This window comes from Aethalodelphis obliquidens, unplaced genomic scaffold (genome assembly GCF_003676395.1).
Source record: "Aethalodelphis obliquidens isolate GAN/ISIS:26980383/991018 unplaced genomic scaffold, ASM367639v1 scaffold29, whole genome shotgun sequence".
NCBI lineage: Eukaryota > Metazoa > Chordata > Mammalia > Artiodactyla > Delphinidae > Aethalodelphis > Aethalodelphis obliquidens.
In genome coordinates, this window is record NW_020837973.1 from 260497 (window position 1) to 275767 (window position 15271).

A 15271-nucleotide genomic window follows, 5' to 3' on the forward strand; every position below is an offset into this window, starting at 1 on the left:
ACAGCCTGTGCACTACCCCTGAGCCTAACGCGCATGCGGGCACACACGTACGCACGCACGCACAGGCGCGTACGCGTTAATTTCAGGGCCAGAATACAGTCTGCCTGCCGAAGACAGCTTCTTAAAGCCTCCTTGATATGAACTCTCACTTGTGAACAAAGTTTTCTCCCAAACGCCTTGAAACATTTTTAATGGACTTGATCAAGCAGGTGTCGTAGGGTCTGTGGTGGGCGCTGCCCAGACGCTGCCGACAGCACGTGGGGCAGGACTTCGATAAGGCACGTGGATTGTGATTCGGGTCACACAAAGCTTGCTTGACTAGACTACATTCACAAAACTAGCATTCACAGTCTTCACCACTCATAGCTTAAAATGCATTCCAATTCCAGTTTCAGTGCAATTTCTCCATTAAATCTCCTTTAACAATAGAGATCGATAATAGTACACAGTATGCGAGCACTGTAACTACAGAGGTGAGAGTGACTCCTAAATTTGTGTACTTTCTGGTCTACCACAAAGTAGGCCGAAGTTCGGTATTAAATAAATAAGAATTCTTTCCTAATAAAAAATTTTACAAGTTTTCCTAAGGAAATACATTCATAAGACTGTTTACATTCTGTTTTACAATGACAAGAACAGCTAGGATTCTCATTTATGAAATGTATCCGCAGTACTAGGGTTTATAACACCGTGTCACAGACCAAACACAGTCTTTCAGGTTGAAATGTCCGGCCTGGAACCTTCACTCCACGATGCTGCACTCAGCTTGTGCCAGTCACAGAGGGCCTGCCTCCCAATCCCAGAAAACACCGGCTGCGGAGCCAGCCCAGGAGAGGTTGGCCACCTGCAGGCTTACTGTCTACCGTGTCGAGTGGCCGTCCAGAGCTGCTCTTCCCGGCTCAGCCTCTGGCCCTGCAGCCGGGAATCAGATCTGGGTCCAGCGGTCCAGGGGAGTTGTTAAGGCAGCTGGAGATGCCGGGCTGGCTGGGCTGTGGAGTCTGGACCGGCCAGCCTGCTCTGGGTGAACCACTCCTGCAGCGAGTGGACGGAGCATGTGCCTTGGTCTGCGCGTCAGACAAATGGCTGGCTTTTGTGCTCACAGAGTGGGTCAAAATGGCTGCGAGTGTGGGGACAAGTACTGCAAACCGTGTGTCACTCCTGGTGACGGCTGAGCGAGCGGCTCACGTGGTGAGCAGATCTGCACATCAGCCTACAGACCCAGAAGCCACCATACTGAGACTGGGGTGTCTGCGGGGCGAGGGCTGGGCTCTGGGAATCTCAGCACAAAAAGGATGAGCAAAGGGAGAACGTTTCTGCGGTTGTACCTACAGTCCCTAAGGTGACAGGTGGTTCAAAGACCTGGTGAGTGGACACGAAGATATCCCGCATCCCACCCTGGAGTCAGGGCTGCCCCAAGGTGAGAAGCCTGGGGGCTTTGGGAGAGGCCAGCCTGGCCTGGAGTCCTGGGTGGGTATCACAGTGGGCAAATCTCATCTGGTTTGGGTCTCAGTTTCCCCAGCAGTGATGAGAATGGACACCGGTAGCAAGAACTCAAGCACAGACTGTCCCTGAGTCAGGGGTGACTGTGGAAACAGTAACACACAAGTGCCGGCTCAGTTCAAATCCAGGACGGGACAGAGGGCCCACAATGGAGTCTCCCGGCAAGGGCACCTGCCCAGGCCTCCCAGAAGGTGGAGGAGGCTCACGGCCCACTTCCTGGCCCGCAGCGGCCTCTCTGCAGGAACCCTATGCAATGCCGAGGTTCAGGCCTTGCTGCACATCTGGTCCCCGGGGAGTCCAGCTCCTGTCCACCCCAGCACCCAAGTGGATGGGTGAGTGTCCAGGGCTACTCCAGGCGACCGGAAGACCCCTTGGGAGTGAGGCCATGGAGGGCACGACCCCAGGCGACACGGCCATGGGAGCAGATCCCCGGATGGGCGGCTATGGCGGGGTAGAGACCCCTGGAAGGCGAAGTCGTGAGGGTCGAGGTTATCGCCTGGGGCGAGGTAATGGGTGCAGATCCCGGGAAAGCCGCCGTGATGAGGGCGGAGACCCCCCGAGGGGCACGGCCATGGGGGGGGTGGAGACCCCATGGGGGCGCGGCCGTGGGGGGGGGGCGGAGACCCCAGGGGGGCGCGGCCGTGGGGCACACCCCGGGGGCGAGGTCGTGCGTGCAGACCCCTGGTGGGTGGCCATCACAGCGGCGTTTCCTCCTGCTCCAGCGCGTGCGGCGGCGCGTAGCACGACGGCTGCAGCGAAGACAGCTTGAGCAACGCGGGGCGGCGGCGCGCGCGGGGCCGCTGGAAAGAGCGCCGGCTATGCACGCGGCGCGCCGCCGCCGACCGCGCGTGCGCGCCAGGTAGCCCGCGGCGCTCTGGCCCCGTCCCCGGAGCAGGCCCGGCTCCCGTATCGGGGTCGGGCGGCGCAGTGGGCGGGGCGTTCGCGGGGCTGGGCGGGGCCGGGCTCGAGGCGCGCACGCGCGGGGTCTTTTCGGCGGCGGGCTGGGTCTCGCGCGGGGACGAGCGTCCGGTCAGCGGCGCGTCGGAGCCGGTGTCACCTGCGGGAGAAGCCGGCGTGAGCGCGCGGCAGCGCGGCGCCCCCAGCCCAGGCGGGACCGGGGACCACACCCCAGGCCCGAGGAGGGTGCGAGGCCCGGAGGCGAAGCCGCGGGAAGAAGACTGCCCCAGAGGCGCCGGCCCTCGGGGAGCCCCCCTGCACTGCCCTCGGTGTGAGGGTCTCTCCTGGACTCACTTCTGTCAGGCAGTGGGCTCTCCAGGGCCGCGGGCCTTCAGGGAGAAAAGCACCTTCCCCTTCCCTGTGCCCCGCCCGCTCTGAGCTCACGTTCTCCTAACCGACAGCCTAAAACAGTCACGTCCTTCGACAGCAGTGATCCCCCACCCCGCTCGGTTGGAGAAGCAGGAAGTCAGATGGGTCTTTTAAGAAACGTGCGCTGGAACAAGAGGCTTGTGAGAACAGGCTTAGAAGGAGGCAGGCAGCTGCTGGAGAGAGTGTGCAGAAGCTCAGGTCCAGGCGGGAGGAGGCGGGCGCTGCGAGAGGAGCAGAGGAGAGAGGCGGGGTTAGAGGGACCAGTTACATGGGTGTGGAGTTGGGCGGGGCGTGGGGCTGCTCCTCGGGGCCGTCGGCCAGCAGGAAGGAGTCCACGGACTTGCCGCTGAGGCGGAAGGGTGCCAGGCGGTGGAAGTTGCTGGGAGAGTGGGGGATCTGCACGCGGGCCCTCTGGGAGGGCACCACCGTCTCCCCAGGAGACAGCCAGGGTGGCACCGCAGAGAGGATGCCGGGGTCCTCGTCCGGGGAGAACACGGGGTTGTCAATTCCTAGGAGAAAGGGCAGCGGCTCATCAGCTCCCCAGGCACACCCAAGGGCAGAGAGGGAGGGAGCTGCCCTGGCGTCAGACACCAGCTCTTCCGGCGGGCAGCCACAACCTGGAAGGTCACCTGGAAGGTCAGGGTCACGGGCCTTTGGGGGCCACCGGCTCTCGCTCTCCCTTATTTCAGAGCAGAGGCCTCGGCCTGCTGCCCACAACCGTGCGGCCACATGGACCCAGCGCTCCACTGCCCGGCCCTCCCACCAGTGATCGTTTCTGGGGTGGCAGAGGGCCGTCCCCTCACCTGAGGGGGAGTCTGTCGCTGCGTCCTGCGTGATGTTCGCCAGGAACTCGATCCCCCTGCTCACCTCCTCGGCATCATAGCTGGGGGCTTCCTCAGGGTCTGAAAGTTCCAAATCTGGTGGCAGGGAAGGGGCAGCATGAGGGGAACAGGCAGGAGGCGCAGATGACCTCGTCCCGCGCTCTTGACCGGCGCTCCGGACCGGCCTGCCGAGCCCGAGTGCTGTCGTTGCCTCCACCTCACCCAGCAGCCTCTGGGCAGCTCACGGACGGCGGTGCCCTCAGGGTCGCACCAGCACGGGGCTGGGCATAGAGAACCACACCGGGGGTTCCCGCTGGCCCCCCCCCCCAGCCACACTTGGCCTTTCTGAGGACGGGGGCGAGCTGGAAGGGAGGGGCTGGGACCACGTGGCCACAGGGGAAGGGGATGCGGAGCCCAGCTCCATGGCACTGCGCACCAGAGCGGCTGCAGCGGGAAGAGCAGGGCAGCAGCCTGTGCAGGAGGGTCCTGCGTGCCGAGGGGAAGGGTCTCCCTGGAAGGACAGCGCTCTGCACCCGCCTGCCCCTCGCGCGTTCCTGAGTCCCCGCTGACAGCGTTGCTGCCGCGGCCCAGCCGTACCTTTCTCCTTGATGGTGAGATCGTGCAGGGGGCTCACCATCGGCAGTTTCCCGTTGGGAATGCTGCTGTTTCTCTGAGAAACAGAAGGAAACTGCTCACAGCTCTGGGTCGTGCCCGATCCGCCTGTCCACCCCCCGGGAGACCCCCGGCCCTGCCGCCGGGGCACCCCCCTCGGTGAGGCTAGCCCAAGCATGGCGCCCTCACCCGCTTCTGGACGCGCTCCCTCTTGAGCAGCTTCGAGGCCTTCTTGTGCGGGCTGACGCCCAGCTTGGCCGACTTGAAGGACTCCAGGCGTCTCCGCATGGTCCGGCGGAAGATCTCCTTGTCCTGCGTCTCGTCCTCGTCCACAGTTAGCTCGTGTCGACTGTAGAGATGTTTGTACTGGGGGAAAAGGGGGGCCGGACAGTCACAGCTGGTGGTGTCCGCAGGGCCAGGGCTGCCCCCGGACGTGAGCCCGGGGACTGAGCCCCGACCCTCCCCTGCCCCCTCCCGGCCTGCTGGAGCCGTCTTGCACCAAGCAAGGACCCGCCTTGTCTGGGGCGGGGTGGGGGTGGGGGGTGCAGGGAGAATGCTGCCCCGCCCCTAGGCTCTGGCGGGAGGGGTCCGGGCATGCCCACCTCCTGCCGGGGCTTGTACAGGTACTGCTGCAGCGTGTGGTGAGTGGTCATGTCCTCCGTGTCGCGGATGCTCTGTCGCCTCTGCTCCAGGGACTGCATGTCCAGGCGCACCGCGCTGGCGTTCTCCCTCCTGTGCGGGGCCTCGGTGAGCGCACGCTGCGACGCACCCTGGGGGCCGTCCCCCCAAGGGCTTCTCGGCCTCCTAGCAGTGCACCCGCCCCTCCAAAGCCCCGACCTTCTCTCCGGCACATGGCTGCCGGCGGGTGATGTCCAGAATAGCCCTGAGCTGGCCGCAAGCCCCAGTCAAGCACCCCGGCGGAGCAGAGGCCGGAGGCCTGAAATCCAGGACCGGTGGCCCTGTCTTTCGTGGCGGGGGAGGGGGCACTCCCAGTGAGGCCTCCGGCCTTAAATCTGCCGCCCGGCCCTGCCGTGCTGCCTCTGCATCAGTGCCACCACCAGCACCGACTGACACTACGGGGGAATCTGGTGCGGGGGCCCTGGCCCCCTTCCCACGCTCCCTCCGCTCCATGCCAGGAGCCCCAGCGTGCCCACTGCTGGTGCCTGCGGCTTGGTCGGGGGGCCCGGGGAGAGCCTGGCCCGTGGCAGCCCTGGGGCACGTACAGCAGGTAGGAGATGGAGGCCTCCACGGTCGAGGGGCGTGGGGTGCTGAAGTCCACGTTGACCATGTTGTCCGTGCTGGGGGAGCGGATGAAGGCCAGGGACCCGCGGCGCTCTCCCTGCAGGAGGTGGCGGCCTCATCAGCACCCACGGCCTGGCTGCAGAGAGCCGGGTGCGGCCAGAGGGCCCCAGCTGCCGCGAGGTGCTGTGCGCTGGCCCCCAGGCACCTTGCAGCCACGGGAGAGCCGAGGCCCTGGAAGCCATGGTGGGGACCGTGCTGGAGCTGGACGGCTCGCAGACGATCGTGCGAAGGACACGGCGCCTTGGTGCACCTCGGGGAGTGTCGGGAAGACACTACGAATCCCCCCGGGATTGGGAAGGTGGCCCTGTCCCCACTGGGGGCTCCAGACCAGCTGCCCTCGTTTACCCCAGAAGGGAATCCCCAGGCCTCCAGAATCAGATTAAAACCACACGGAGCAGAGCCCTGGGGCAACAGTAGTCACACTGCCGAGCGGGGTGCGGCGCCGTGTGCTGGGGTGCTCTAGGAGAGGGGGGTGGAGCCGGGAAGGGTGGCCGGGCGGGGGCCACGGCAGAGCGGATGCTGCGGGCGGGCCTGCCAGAGGCCGCCGCTCACAGGCACAGCCCGGGGGGACATGCCACCCCGTCTGGTCTGAGCAGGGAGGCGCCCACAGGCCTGGGTCACAGGCACTGACGTTGCAGCAGCGGGTGGAGGGGAGGCTGGCGCCCTGCTGGGAGCCTGTGTTACCTCCTGGGGACTGGGGGCAGCGGAGGGTCCCCGGGAGAGAGGGTGCGGCCAGCAGAGGGGGACACCCCCAGGAGAACACCTCCCACCTTCCCAGCCCCGTTCAGGCTGCGAGGCCTCGGAGGCGTCGCAGCCACAGGGCGGGATCCGTGCGCTGCACGTTCTCAGCCAGGGTCGGAGGTGCAGACGACAGTCCTTCCAGTAGCTTCCATCCCCTGGCCTCGCCCCTGCTGGAGCCTGGAGCTTGTGCACATTGGGGTTTGCGATCTCAGACCCACCAGTGCCACAGACTGGGGGCTGTGACATGAGCCATCCTCGGGAGTGCCTGAGGACCTGGGAGCTCAGGTGAGCTCGCGGCTAAGGCCTCGAGAAGGCCGTGCGTCGCCCGCCAGCTGCCCCAGCCCCACCCCGGGACCTCGGGGTGCAGGACCCCAGCAGCTGTCCACACGTGTGTCTGTCTTGCTTCAACCCCGACTGCAACAAAACGAGCAGATGAGACGTCTGGTACCTCAGCCACGTAGCTGATGGCGTCCTTCAGGTTGAGCTCGTGGAAAACATTCAGGATCCGGTCTCGTGATTTCTGGGCTGACCTTCTCATAAGGATTTTGCTGAGGAACTTCCTATCAAAATTGGACCACCTGGGGGGCCAAACCAATAGCTGTCAGCGCTCGGCAGGGCCTGGGTGAGGCCCCAGGACAGAGGGGCGCTGGTGGCGTTTGTGGGGAGCAGGGGCCCCCTCCCACCATCCGGACTCGGGATGGACCGTGTTTGGCTGCTGGGGCGGGACACCTTGATTTTCATTTCCTGTGACAACCACACAGGCGAGCTTTGAAAGAAAGGACGCAAACGCCTCCGTGCTGCCACCTGACCCCTGCCTCCCCGCTGTGTGCGTCGCTCCTGCCTTCCTGTCACGGCAGCGTGGTCATTAGCGTGCTGTGCGTAAAAGTGGGATTACACCTTCTCCTCTAATGCCACGTTGCAAGCAGTTTTCCCGTGACTGCCTAACCCTCCAGGAAGATGGGTGGAGGGCGGGGTGGGCCGGCAGGGGCGGGGCCGGGGCTCTGGCTACAGTGCCCGGGGTGCATTTTACCTGCACCAGTGGTAGGCTGGGAGAAGCCCCCTGAGCTCTCACACTTAGAGAACTAGCCTGCCCAGAAGGAGGCTTTAACTCCAACACAAATAGAATATTTGGGTTATTTGGGTCAGAAAAGGAGGTGGCTGGGCCAGACTTGAATGGGCACAGTGGACATGGGGGGACAGGGGTGCCCAGGGGGAGGAGGGGATCTAAAGGAGGGAAGGGGGTTCCCAGGAAAAGAAGGAGAGGGATTCTAGGAGGAGCAGTGGGCTTTGGGGGAGGAGGGAGCTCCAGCGGCCGAAGGGGCAGGAGGGGGAGGGGGGGACCCAGACAAGTGGGCAAGTGGCTTCTGGCGCCTTTGAGGGCAGTATTCTTAGGTCACTAGGGCTTTGTGGGGTTAGGGTTGTGGTGATGCCAGAGATTCCTTCTATAGCCTGGGGGTCCCGAGTCATCAGTTAACAGCCTAGACAAACGTGCCTCTGAATTTTCCTGTTGCAGTTGGGTCGGGGCCACTCCAGCCACTTACTTATCTCTGAGATAATTGTGTCCAATTTGCCCTGATATGTCCTCGATGGCTGAGAGGATGTGGTCAAAAGCCTTTGGGAGGAAAGGCAAGTGGGTCAGCATCACCTGGACAGACCCCTCCCTCCCCCCTCCCCCTCCCTCCTCTCCTCTCCTCTCCCCGCTCCCCCTACCCGGCCATGCAGCTTCTCGTTGAGCTTGGGGTCTCGCTGTTCACTTCTCTTCACCTTCAGCCACTGCACCAGGGGCTTGATGGTCAGGCCCTAGAAGACAGGGCACCCGGACCCTGAGGCTGGGGCAGGCCCCACTGTGGCCCACCAAGGCAGCACCCACCCACACCCGCATGGGCAGGAAGGAGCCGCCCCTTAGCCAGGCTCCAGGTGGTCCGTGCCCACCTCCCGGCGGGAAGGAGCCCCTGCCACCTGCGGGTCACCGGACGCCCTCGGAGGCCCCTGGCCGGCTCCTTAGATTAGCCAAAAGCAAGGCGAAGTGGGGCCCTTCCCGGGCATGTCTGGTCAATGAAATACTAACTGGGGTTTCGTTAACCAGCAAGGACCGAGGAAGGACGTTTTTAGGGCAAGTTGCGCTGCATCCCCAGTGGGGCCACGTGGAAACCTACAAAACTTCTCCTAGTTACTAAAATTATCAAACCCAGCTGGGCCTAGAGCCTGTGAGAGTGGGTCCCGCCCACTATGGGAGGGGAGGGCACAGTACCTGGAAGATGACAGTGAAAAAGATGACGATGATGGTGGTGCTGACGAACAGGTTCTTCTCCTTGACCTTGTTCTCGTCCAGAAGGACCACCAGGGCATAAGCCACGGCCCCGCGGAGGCCGCCGTAGGACATGACCACCTGGTCTATGATCTCCAGCTGCACCATCCGGTACCGGTTCAGAACCCAGGTCTGCAGGACGACACCTGCAGGGTCCAGCGTGCGCTCAGCACTTCTGGGAGGGGGACGCAGCCCTTCCATCCCTGCCGAGGCCCTCCTTGCAGCCGCATTCTGCACGTGGGACCAGGAAACTCCACCCTGCATCCCCCTCCCCGCGAGTCCCTTTGTCCACTTTGGACCCAGGCCCCTGCCCTCTGGGCCACCAGCCAACCTCCGCACACCCCGCAGCTCTGCTCCCAGCAGCTCTGGAAGTTCTCAGGCCTCACTGTGACCACGGGTGGAACTGCCCAGCAGCTCCAGGACCAGATGCCACCTGCCCGCAGAGCATCTGCTCCCTGGAGCCCGCAGTTCAGTGACTGTGGGCAGAGCGCGTGGGGGCCACCTGGACCGCCTCTTGTCTCCTCCCCTCCCTGGCCCTGGGTCAGCGCTGCACACCAGGGACCAGGGACCTGAGCTGGGTGCGGGCAGCAAGGGTCCTGCCTCTCACGTGCCATGGTGACTGATGCTGTCCCCGAGTGGCCATACCAGAGTGAGTCAGTGGGAAGCCACGTGGGGTGCTGGAACCTTCCACTCTGACCTCTAGGTTGTCCTATTTCTGTTGTGAGGCTACAAGGTTGTGAGGAGGCCTGCCCCTTCACTGAGGAGGGCCAGTGGCCAGGCCAGCCTGAGGCTCCCCAGGGTCTCTTGAACCTGCCACTCATGGGGCTGGGGGCAAAAGCATGTCCGGGGCTCCACAGACTCCCTGCAACCAATCCCTGCCATTGGCCGACTGTGTCCCCTCATCCTGCCACCATCCCCGTGGTCCCCATGCCCCCGTCATCCCCATCTTCCCTCCAGTGCCCCCCATGCCCCCCGCCCCCTCACCAATGGCCCGGTACACAGAGATGAAGACCAGTGTGAGCAGCACGAAAGCTGTGTTCCACTTCCAGATGAGAGGGTCCACGGCCGAGATGCCCAGGAACATGAAGATGATGGTCTCGGCCCCGCTGGCCAGCATCTTCATGGCGTAGCGCACCGTGGTGGCGGACTGCTCCGAGATGTTGGCTTTCACGTACTTCTGACAGCAGATGCCGCAGAAGGTGATGCTGCGGGACGGGCCGGCCCACCGTGAGGTCTCGGGCCGAGGCTCAGCTCCCACCGGACCCCCGTGGGGCTAAGGGCCCGTCTCCGGGCAGGCGGCACCTCAGGGCCTCTGCGGCGCAGGTAAACGTCCGCCCCACAGGTCAGCCCTCCTCTTCGTGAGCACAGGGCTCCTCCTAAGGACTCGGTGCCCTGCACTGGGCGTGTGGGCCCCTGCGCCCCGACGCTGCTTACGGCCGCTGGAGGCCTGGGCCCTGCGCTGCGGGGGAGTGGGCTGCCTCATTTTCTGTCCCCACCCCAAAGTGGGCCAGCTCTGAGACTCAGAGCCGCCGGGAGGGGCTGCGTGTGGGCCCTTTCTCTGCTCAGAGCAGGTGAGGCAGCCCCTGACAGTTCTGTGAAAACACCAACTCCTTACTGGAAGGACGAAATAGATCAAATTCTTGGCGCCCACAGTGAGCTCCCACTCAGCGTGGGGAAGTGGGCCAAGCAGAGCTGGCGGGGGATGGGCCACTCCTCCCCTGGGCGGGTCTGCCTGGCGCGTGGGGGCGGTCACCCCGCCCCCCAGGGCCCGGGACCCCGAGGCTGTGGCCCACCAGCAAGCGAGGACTCACGCCAGGATGGCCGACAGGGACAGCATCTCTGACGTGAGGTAGGACAGGTAGGAGAGGACGAACACGAAGCCGGGCTCGATGATGCGCACGTGCTTGGTGAAGCGCGTCACCAGCGAGAGCAGGAAGGCGAAGACGACCCCCACCAGCGTGCCCCCCAGGCTCACCACGAAGAAGGACACTGCAAGGGCAAGGACGCTGCCGCTGGCCCCTGAATGGCCCTTTGTGGCCGCGGCGTAGGCGAGCTGGCCGCCGGCCTCCGGACCGCTCCTTGTTGAGGTCTCCCGCTGACCCCCCGAGGCACCGGCAGCTCAGCGAACAAGAGGCTGATTCTCTCGGAGGACAGAGACAGGCTGGGCGTCGGCTCCAACCTCCACAGGGACAGCTGGGGAGGGGACAGCCCTGCGCCCGAGGGAGGCCTGGCTGCCCCCCCGTGGAAGCAGCACTGCGACCAGGAGCCCTTGTGCAGAGCATTGGCAGCAAGGACTGGGTCCTGGGCCCGCAGGGACAGCCCACTGTCACTGTCCCTGCCCAGAGAAATGCCCGGGACCCCCAGGATACGGGATCCACGGCCTCCTGTTGGGCCTGATGGGGCGATGACCCTTGCCGGCCAGGGTGCCTGGGGCCTGATCAAATCGTGCCAGTGAAACACGTGGGGGAGGGAGGGACCTGTGGCCGAGACTTGGAAGTGGAAACGCCGTTTCCTCCCCGGGCTGTGGGTCCCAGGCCGTCACAGACACCGCCCTGAGGGGCCCATGTTCTGGAGAAGAGACCGGCCCCAGCTCTCCCCTGATGCATGGCCCCGCCAGTCACCCACCTATTCCTTTCGCGCAGTCCACGCCAGTCACCTTGTCACCACCCAGCGTCACGAAAGATTCGAACACGTTGTACAGGACCTGGGGGGACAGAGGCAGACGGGACACCATCAGCCCTGCCTCGGGCCCCAGGCCCTGTGGAACTTGAGCTGAGTCAGAAGACTGTGGCAGCCGTGTGGACGGAAACCGAAAACCTCCAGGAGGAAATCGTCCCGGCAGCAGTGTGGGGTCTGGGGGCAGGAGAGCAGCCTGGAAGGAGCGAGAACCTTCAGAGAAAACCTGGCCTTTCCCACCGTCGGCTAAGCAGGGCGACCACGAAGCCAGCCCAAGGTGACAATCCTCGACTTCATTTCCCAGGACAAACCCAGAGTTTCATCGTCAGCGACTTTGTTGCGATGTTGGGCCCTGACTGTGGGGTGGCACCCGGGGCATCTTTGCCTGTTGACATTTAAACCTTATCCCGCCAAGACGTTGAGATGAACACCCAACACCTCATCCTAGGCCTCGGGAGTGGGCGCTGCCGTGCTCTCTGAGCTCCTAAATGATGTGGGGGCTCCACGTCTGGGGCAGGGGCCCAAGGGGCAGCCCGGGGTGGGCTGCAGGGCCCTAGGGAAGAAACCTGTCCCTGTGCTCCCAAGTCTGTGCTCTCCAGCGGGGGAGAGGGCCCTCAAGGGGCGGGTTGCAAAGCTGTGCTCCCAGAAGGAAACCCACGCGGTGCTGACGCACAGGGACTGGGGGGCGTGGCGCAGCCGTGAAGGCCACGGGACCAGACCACAGCCGCCCCGCTTCTTTACGGGAATGGGGGTCCTGGGGAGATGAACCTCACAGAGGGGTCAAGTGAAGAGCTCCCTGGCTCGGGCAGAAGTTCCCGCTTCTACGAGACACGAAAGCATGGGGCTTTAAGAGCAAAGGGGAGACCGCACGTCTGCTGTGTCTGCGAATCCGCGGGCCAGGTGCCAGCGGGCTGGCGCTCAGACGCTCCGCCGGCCGATGCGGGGAAGGCAGGCGGCTCTGCGCTGCCCCTGCCCGGGACCTCACTGCCCCGGAGCCCGCGGCCCAGTGTCGCGGAGGACGCCGACGTCCAGTCACAGCCGCCTCCCGTTTCCTGCACCTCTGTTCACCCCGCACGGAGCTGACGTGGGCCCCTGCCGGCCGCCAGGGTCGCGGGCTCCCAGCAGCGCAGGTGATTCCCCTCCGTGGTCCCCGTGAGACTGTGATCGTCCACCAATTCCACAATCAGGAATGGGGGCCCCAGCCGGGACCCAAAGCTGGGAACAGTGCTCGTGGGATTTCAGCAGCAAAGTCGCTAACTGCGAAGGTGTGAAGTGGGCTCTAAGAACCAGACAATCTGACTAAAGCCGCCGGTCATTCTGAGTTAGGAGGCCCTGGAGCAGGACAGCGCGGCAGAGGCGCTGGCGGGGCGCGCGCAGAGGCCCCGAGAGGCAGGTGCCTTCCTCCCGCTTGCGCTCACCACGGTGACGGCGTCGTTGAGCAGCGACTCCCCGAACACGATGATGAACAGCACCTCATTGACGTGCACCTCCTCAAACACGGCCAGGACAGCCACTGGGTCCACGGCGGCGATCAGACTGCCGAACAGGAGGAAGTCCAGCAGCCCGATGTTCAGGTCTCCTGGAAGACGAGGGGCCGTTGGGGGGAGCCGGGGGGCAGCGTCCCAGGCAGGAGAGCCGGGGTTGGGGGGGCAGCCTCCCAGGCAGGAGAGCCCTGGGGGCGGGCCAGCCTCACAGGCAGGAGAGCCCTGGTGGGGGGGGGCAGCGTCCCAGGCAGGAGAGCCCGGTGCGGGGGGCAGCCTGCCCTCCTCCCTGGCGGGTCAGTCCACCACCCACCAGCCCTGCCAGGAAGGTCCCGGGACCGCACTGTGGGCTCAGGGCCGCCAGGCTGTGTGTTCCAGTACCTCATTTCTGCCACGGCCTTGCCCACCTGCAGGGCCTGTCTATGGCCCAGAGCTTCTGGGTGCTGGGCCGCTGTGCCCAGACGCCCCCCAGGTGACCCTTCCTCGGAGGCGCACCCTGGCCTTGGGCCGCACCTGCGAGCCTGGAGCCCGGCCGCCGCTCAGCAGAGACCCACCACTGCTCTCCAGGCGGCAGGGCCCCGGCTCTGGGTGTCCCCTGGGCGCTGCTCTGCTCCATGACCTTGGCTGACACCCGGCCTTGACCAGCTGTGTCACAAGGGCTGAGCACAGGCCTCAGACAGCTGTGCGCCCTCGAGGAGCAGGAATGCCCGTTCCAAACCCCAAGACCTACCCTTGGGCCCGGGAGCTGGAGGTGGCCCGATGGCCTTAGATTGTCCCAACTGCCTAAGGCACAGCTGATGAAAGCAGTCTAATCGCACCCACACGGCCCCTGCAGCTCAGGCGCCTGGGAGGCCTGGCCGGGCGCGTGCGGCCTCACGCCAGCCTTCGTGGGCTTCCCGGCCGGGCCTGGGGGTGATGCCGGACGGCAGCGAGGGCTCGCGGAAGCGCGCGCTCCCCACGGGGTGAGGACAGAGTCCCGAGGTGACTCCTCCCCAAGGGGGACCTTCGGCCCCTGTTTCTTAATAGTCTTGTCACTGCGACTTCAAGGTAGGTCGTGAGCCCCACCGTGGGGCTCGGGGGTGCCCTTCGTTCAGTCAGAGGGCCTGGCCCTGGGTCTGGTTCAGCTGGTGGAAGTGTCTGAGGCCAAGGCTGAGTGTGGACTGGCGCCCGGGGTGCCGACACCCACCTCCAGTGGTCCCCGATGCCAGGAGCTCAAACTGCAGAGCCCGGAGGCGAATAGGGGCGGCCGTAGCCACGCCGGGACGGGCTGCATTTAGGGCTGTGCAATCGGGCACATCTGCGCGAGGCCTCAGGTGAGCCCAGGCCCCACCTGCTCCGGTTTCCCCGGTGGATAATGGCCAGCTCCCAGGTGGGTGGGGTGCACCTCTGAGGTATGCCAGGGCCGAGGTTAGTAACCAGCCGGCAGGAAGCACCAGCGGGGGTGGGGGAGCAGGAGACGCAGACGCCACGGTGACAGAGGAGAAGCTGGCGCGGCTCTTCCCCGCCGGTTTGCGTAGAAATGACACCCAAACCTTCTGCTCAGGTTCAGGTTTACCTGGGCTCCACGATCGTGGGACTGGGATGCCAGCCTCTGCCACAGGGGCCTCCTCCTCTTTCCCTGGCCTCTTGGAGATGGGGGGACTGAGGCTGGACCCCATCTCCCCGCCAAGGGGGCGGGACAGCAGCTGGCTCGTTCCCACTGCGCCACCCACTGCCTGACCTGGTCGGACCAGACTTTACTCCCAAGTGGGACACGTGTTTCGGCCTGGGGCCGGGCGTGGGCTGGCTACTGACGACTTACAAGCCAGGAGGGGCACGTGGCCACCGGTGACATCTCTTGATGACCCCTAAGCTCACCGCCCCCCGTAAGGTCTGTGTTCTTCGTCCTGGGCTTTCTTAAACGAGGCTGCCTGGAGCCCGCCCTGAGGACCCCCCAGGACCCTCCATGAGCCCCCCGGTCGGGGGGCGGTGCCCACTCACCCATCAGGCCGCTGCGGAAGACGCCGTAGAGGGACAGGCCAGTGGTGGCCGCGTTCCACACGGTGCCGATGACGGCGTACAGCAGGATGGTGCCCAGGTTGCCGAAGAAGAGGCGGTTGGGCATGAAGTAGCCGGCGTCCAGCACGATGGGCGGCAGCAGGTAGAAGAAGAAGACCGTGGGCGTGAGTGAGAAGGAGGCGATGTGGTCGGCCGCCAGGACGATGCCGCCCAGCACCAGGCCCAGCACGATGAGCAGTGCGCTCTCGGGGACGACGCTGGTGACCTTGTGGGACACGTGGAAGCCTGCGGGGTAGGGGAGGGGTCAGGGGGGCCGGGACCCCACGGGGGGGCAATGGGGGGTCTTGCCTGGCACCACAGGACAGACATGAGCTCGGGAAACAAGGCCCGACGTCCGGGTCTGTGGCCGCAGAGGAGGCCCTGCCAGTCACCCTGGCCCCAAGGACACCCTCCTCAGATGTGCCCCTGCCTCCTGCTCAGAGAATGGCCCCCCTCCACAGGGAGCC

General features: G+C 64.9%; 1 protein-coding gene across 1 annotated transcript; it reads right to left on the reverse strand.

Moving 5' to 3' along the window:
- Window positions 1–173: 173 nt before the first annotated feature.
- SLC9A3 (solute carrier family 9 member A3) lies at window positions 174–15057 on the reverse strand. Its single transcript, XM_027125412.1, has 16 exons — window positions 14748–15057; window positions 12705–12865; window positions 11236–11314; window positions 10422–10599; window positions 9595–9815; window positions 8554–8756; window positions 8013–8102; window positions 7844–7914; window positions 6751–6880; window positions 5483–5598; window positions 4862–4991; window positions 4449–4625; window positions 4245–4317; window positions 3630–3743; window positions 3095–3335; window positions 174–2557 (listed from the first exon to the last, which is right to left on the reverse strand). Exons 1-16 carry the CDS (start codon window positions 14869–14871, stop codon window positions 2554–2556), a joined length of 2112 nt encoding a protein of 703 aa, XP_026981213.1. The 5' UTR covers window positions 14872–15057; the 3' UTR covers window positions 174–2553.
- Between the last annotated feature and the right edge of the window lie 214 nt (window positions 15058–15271).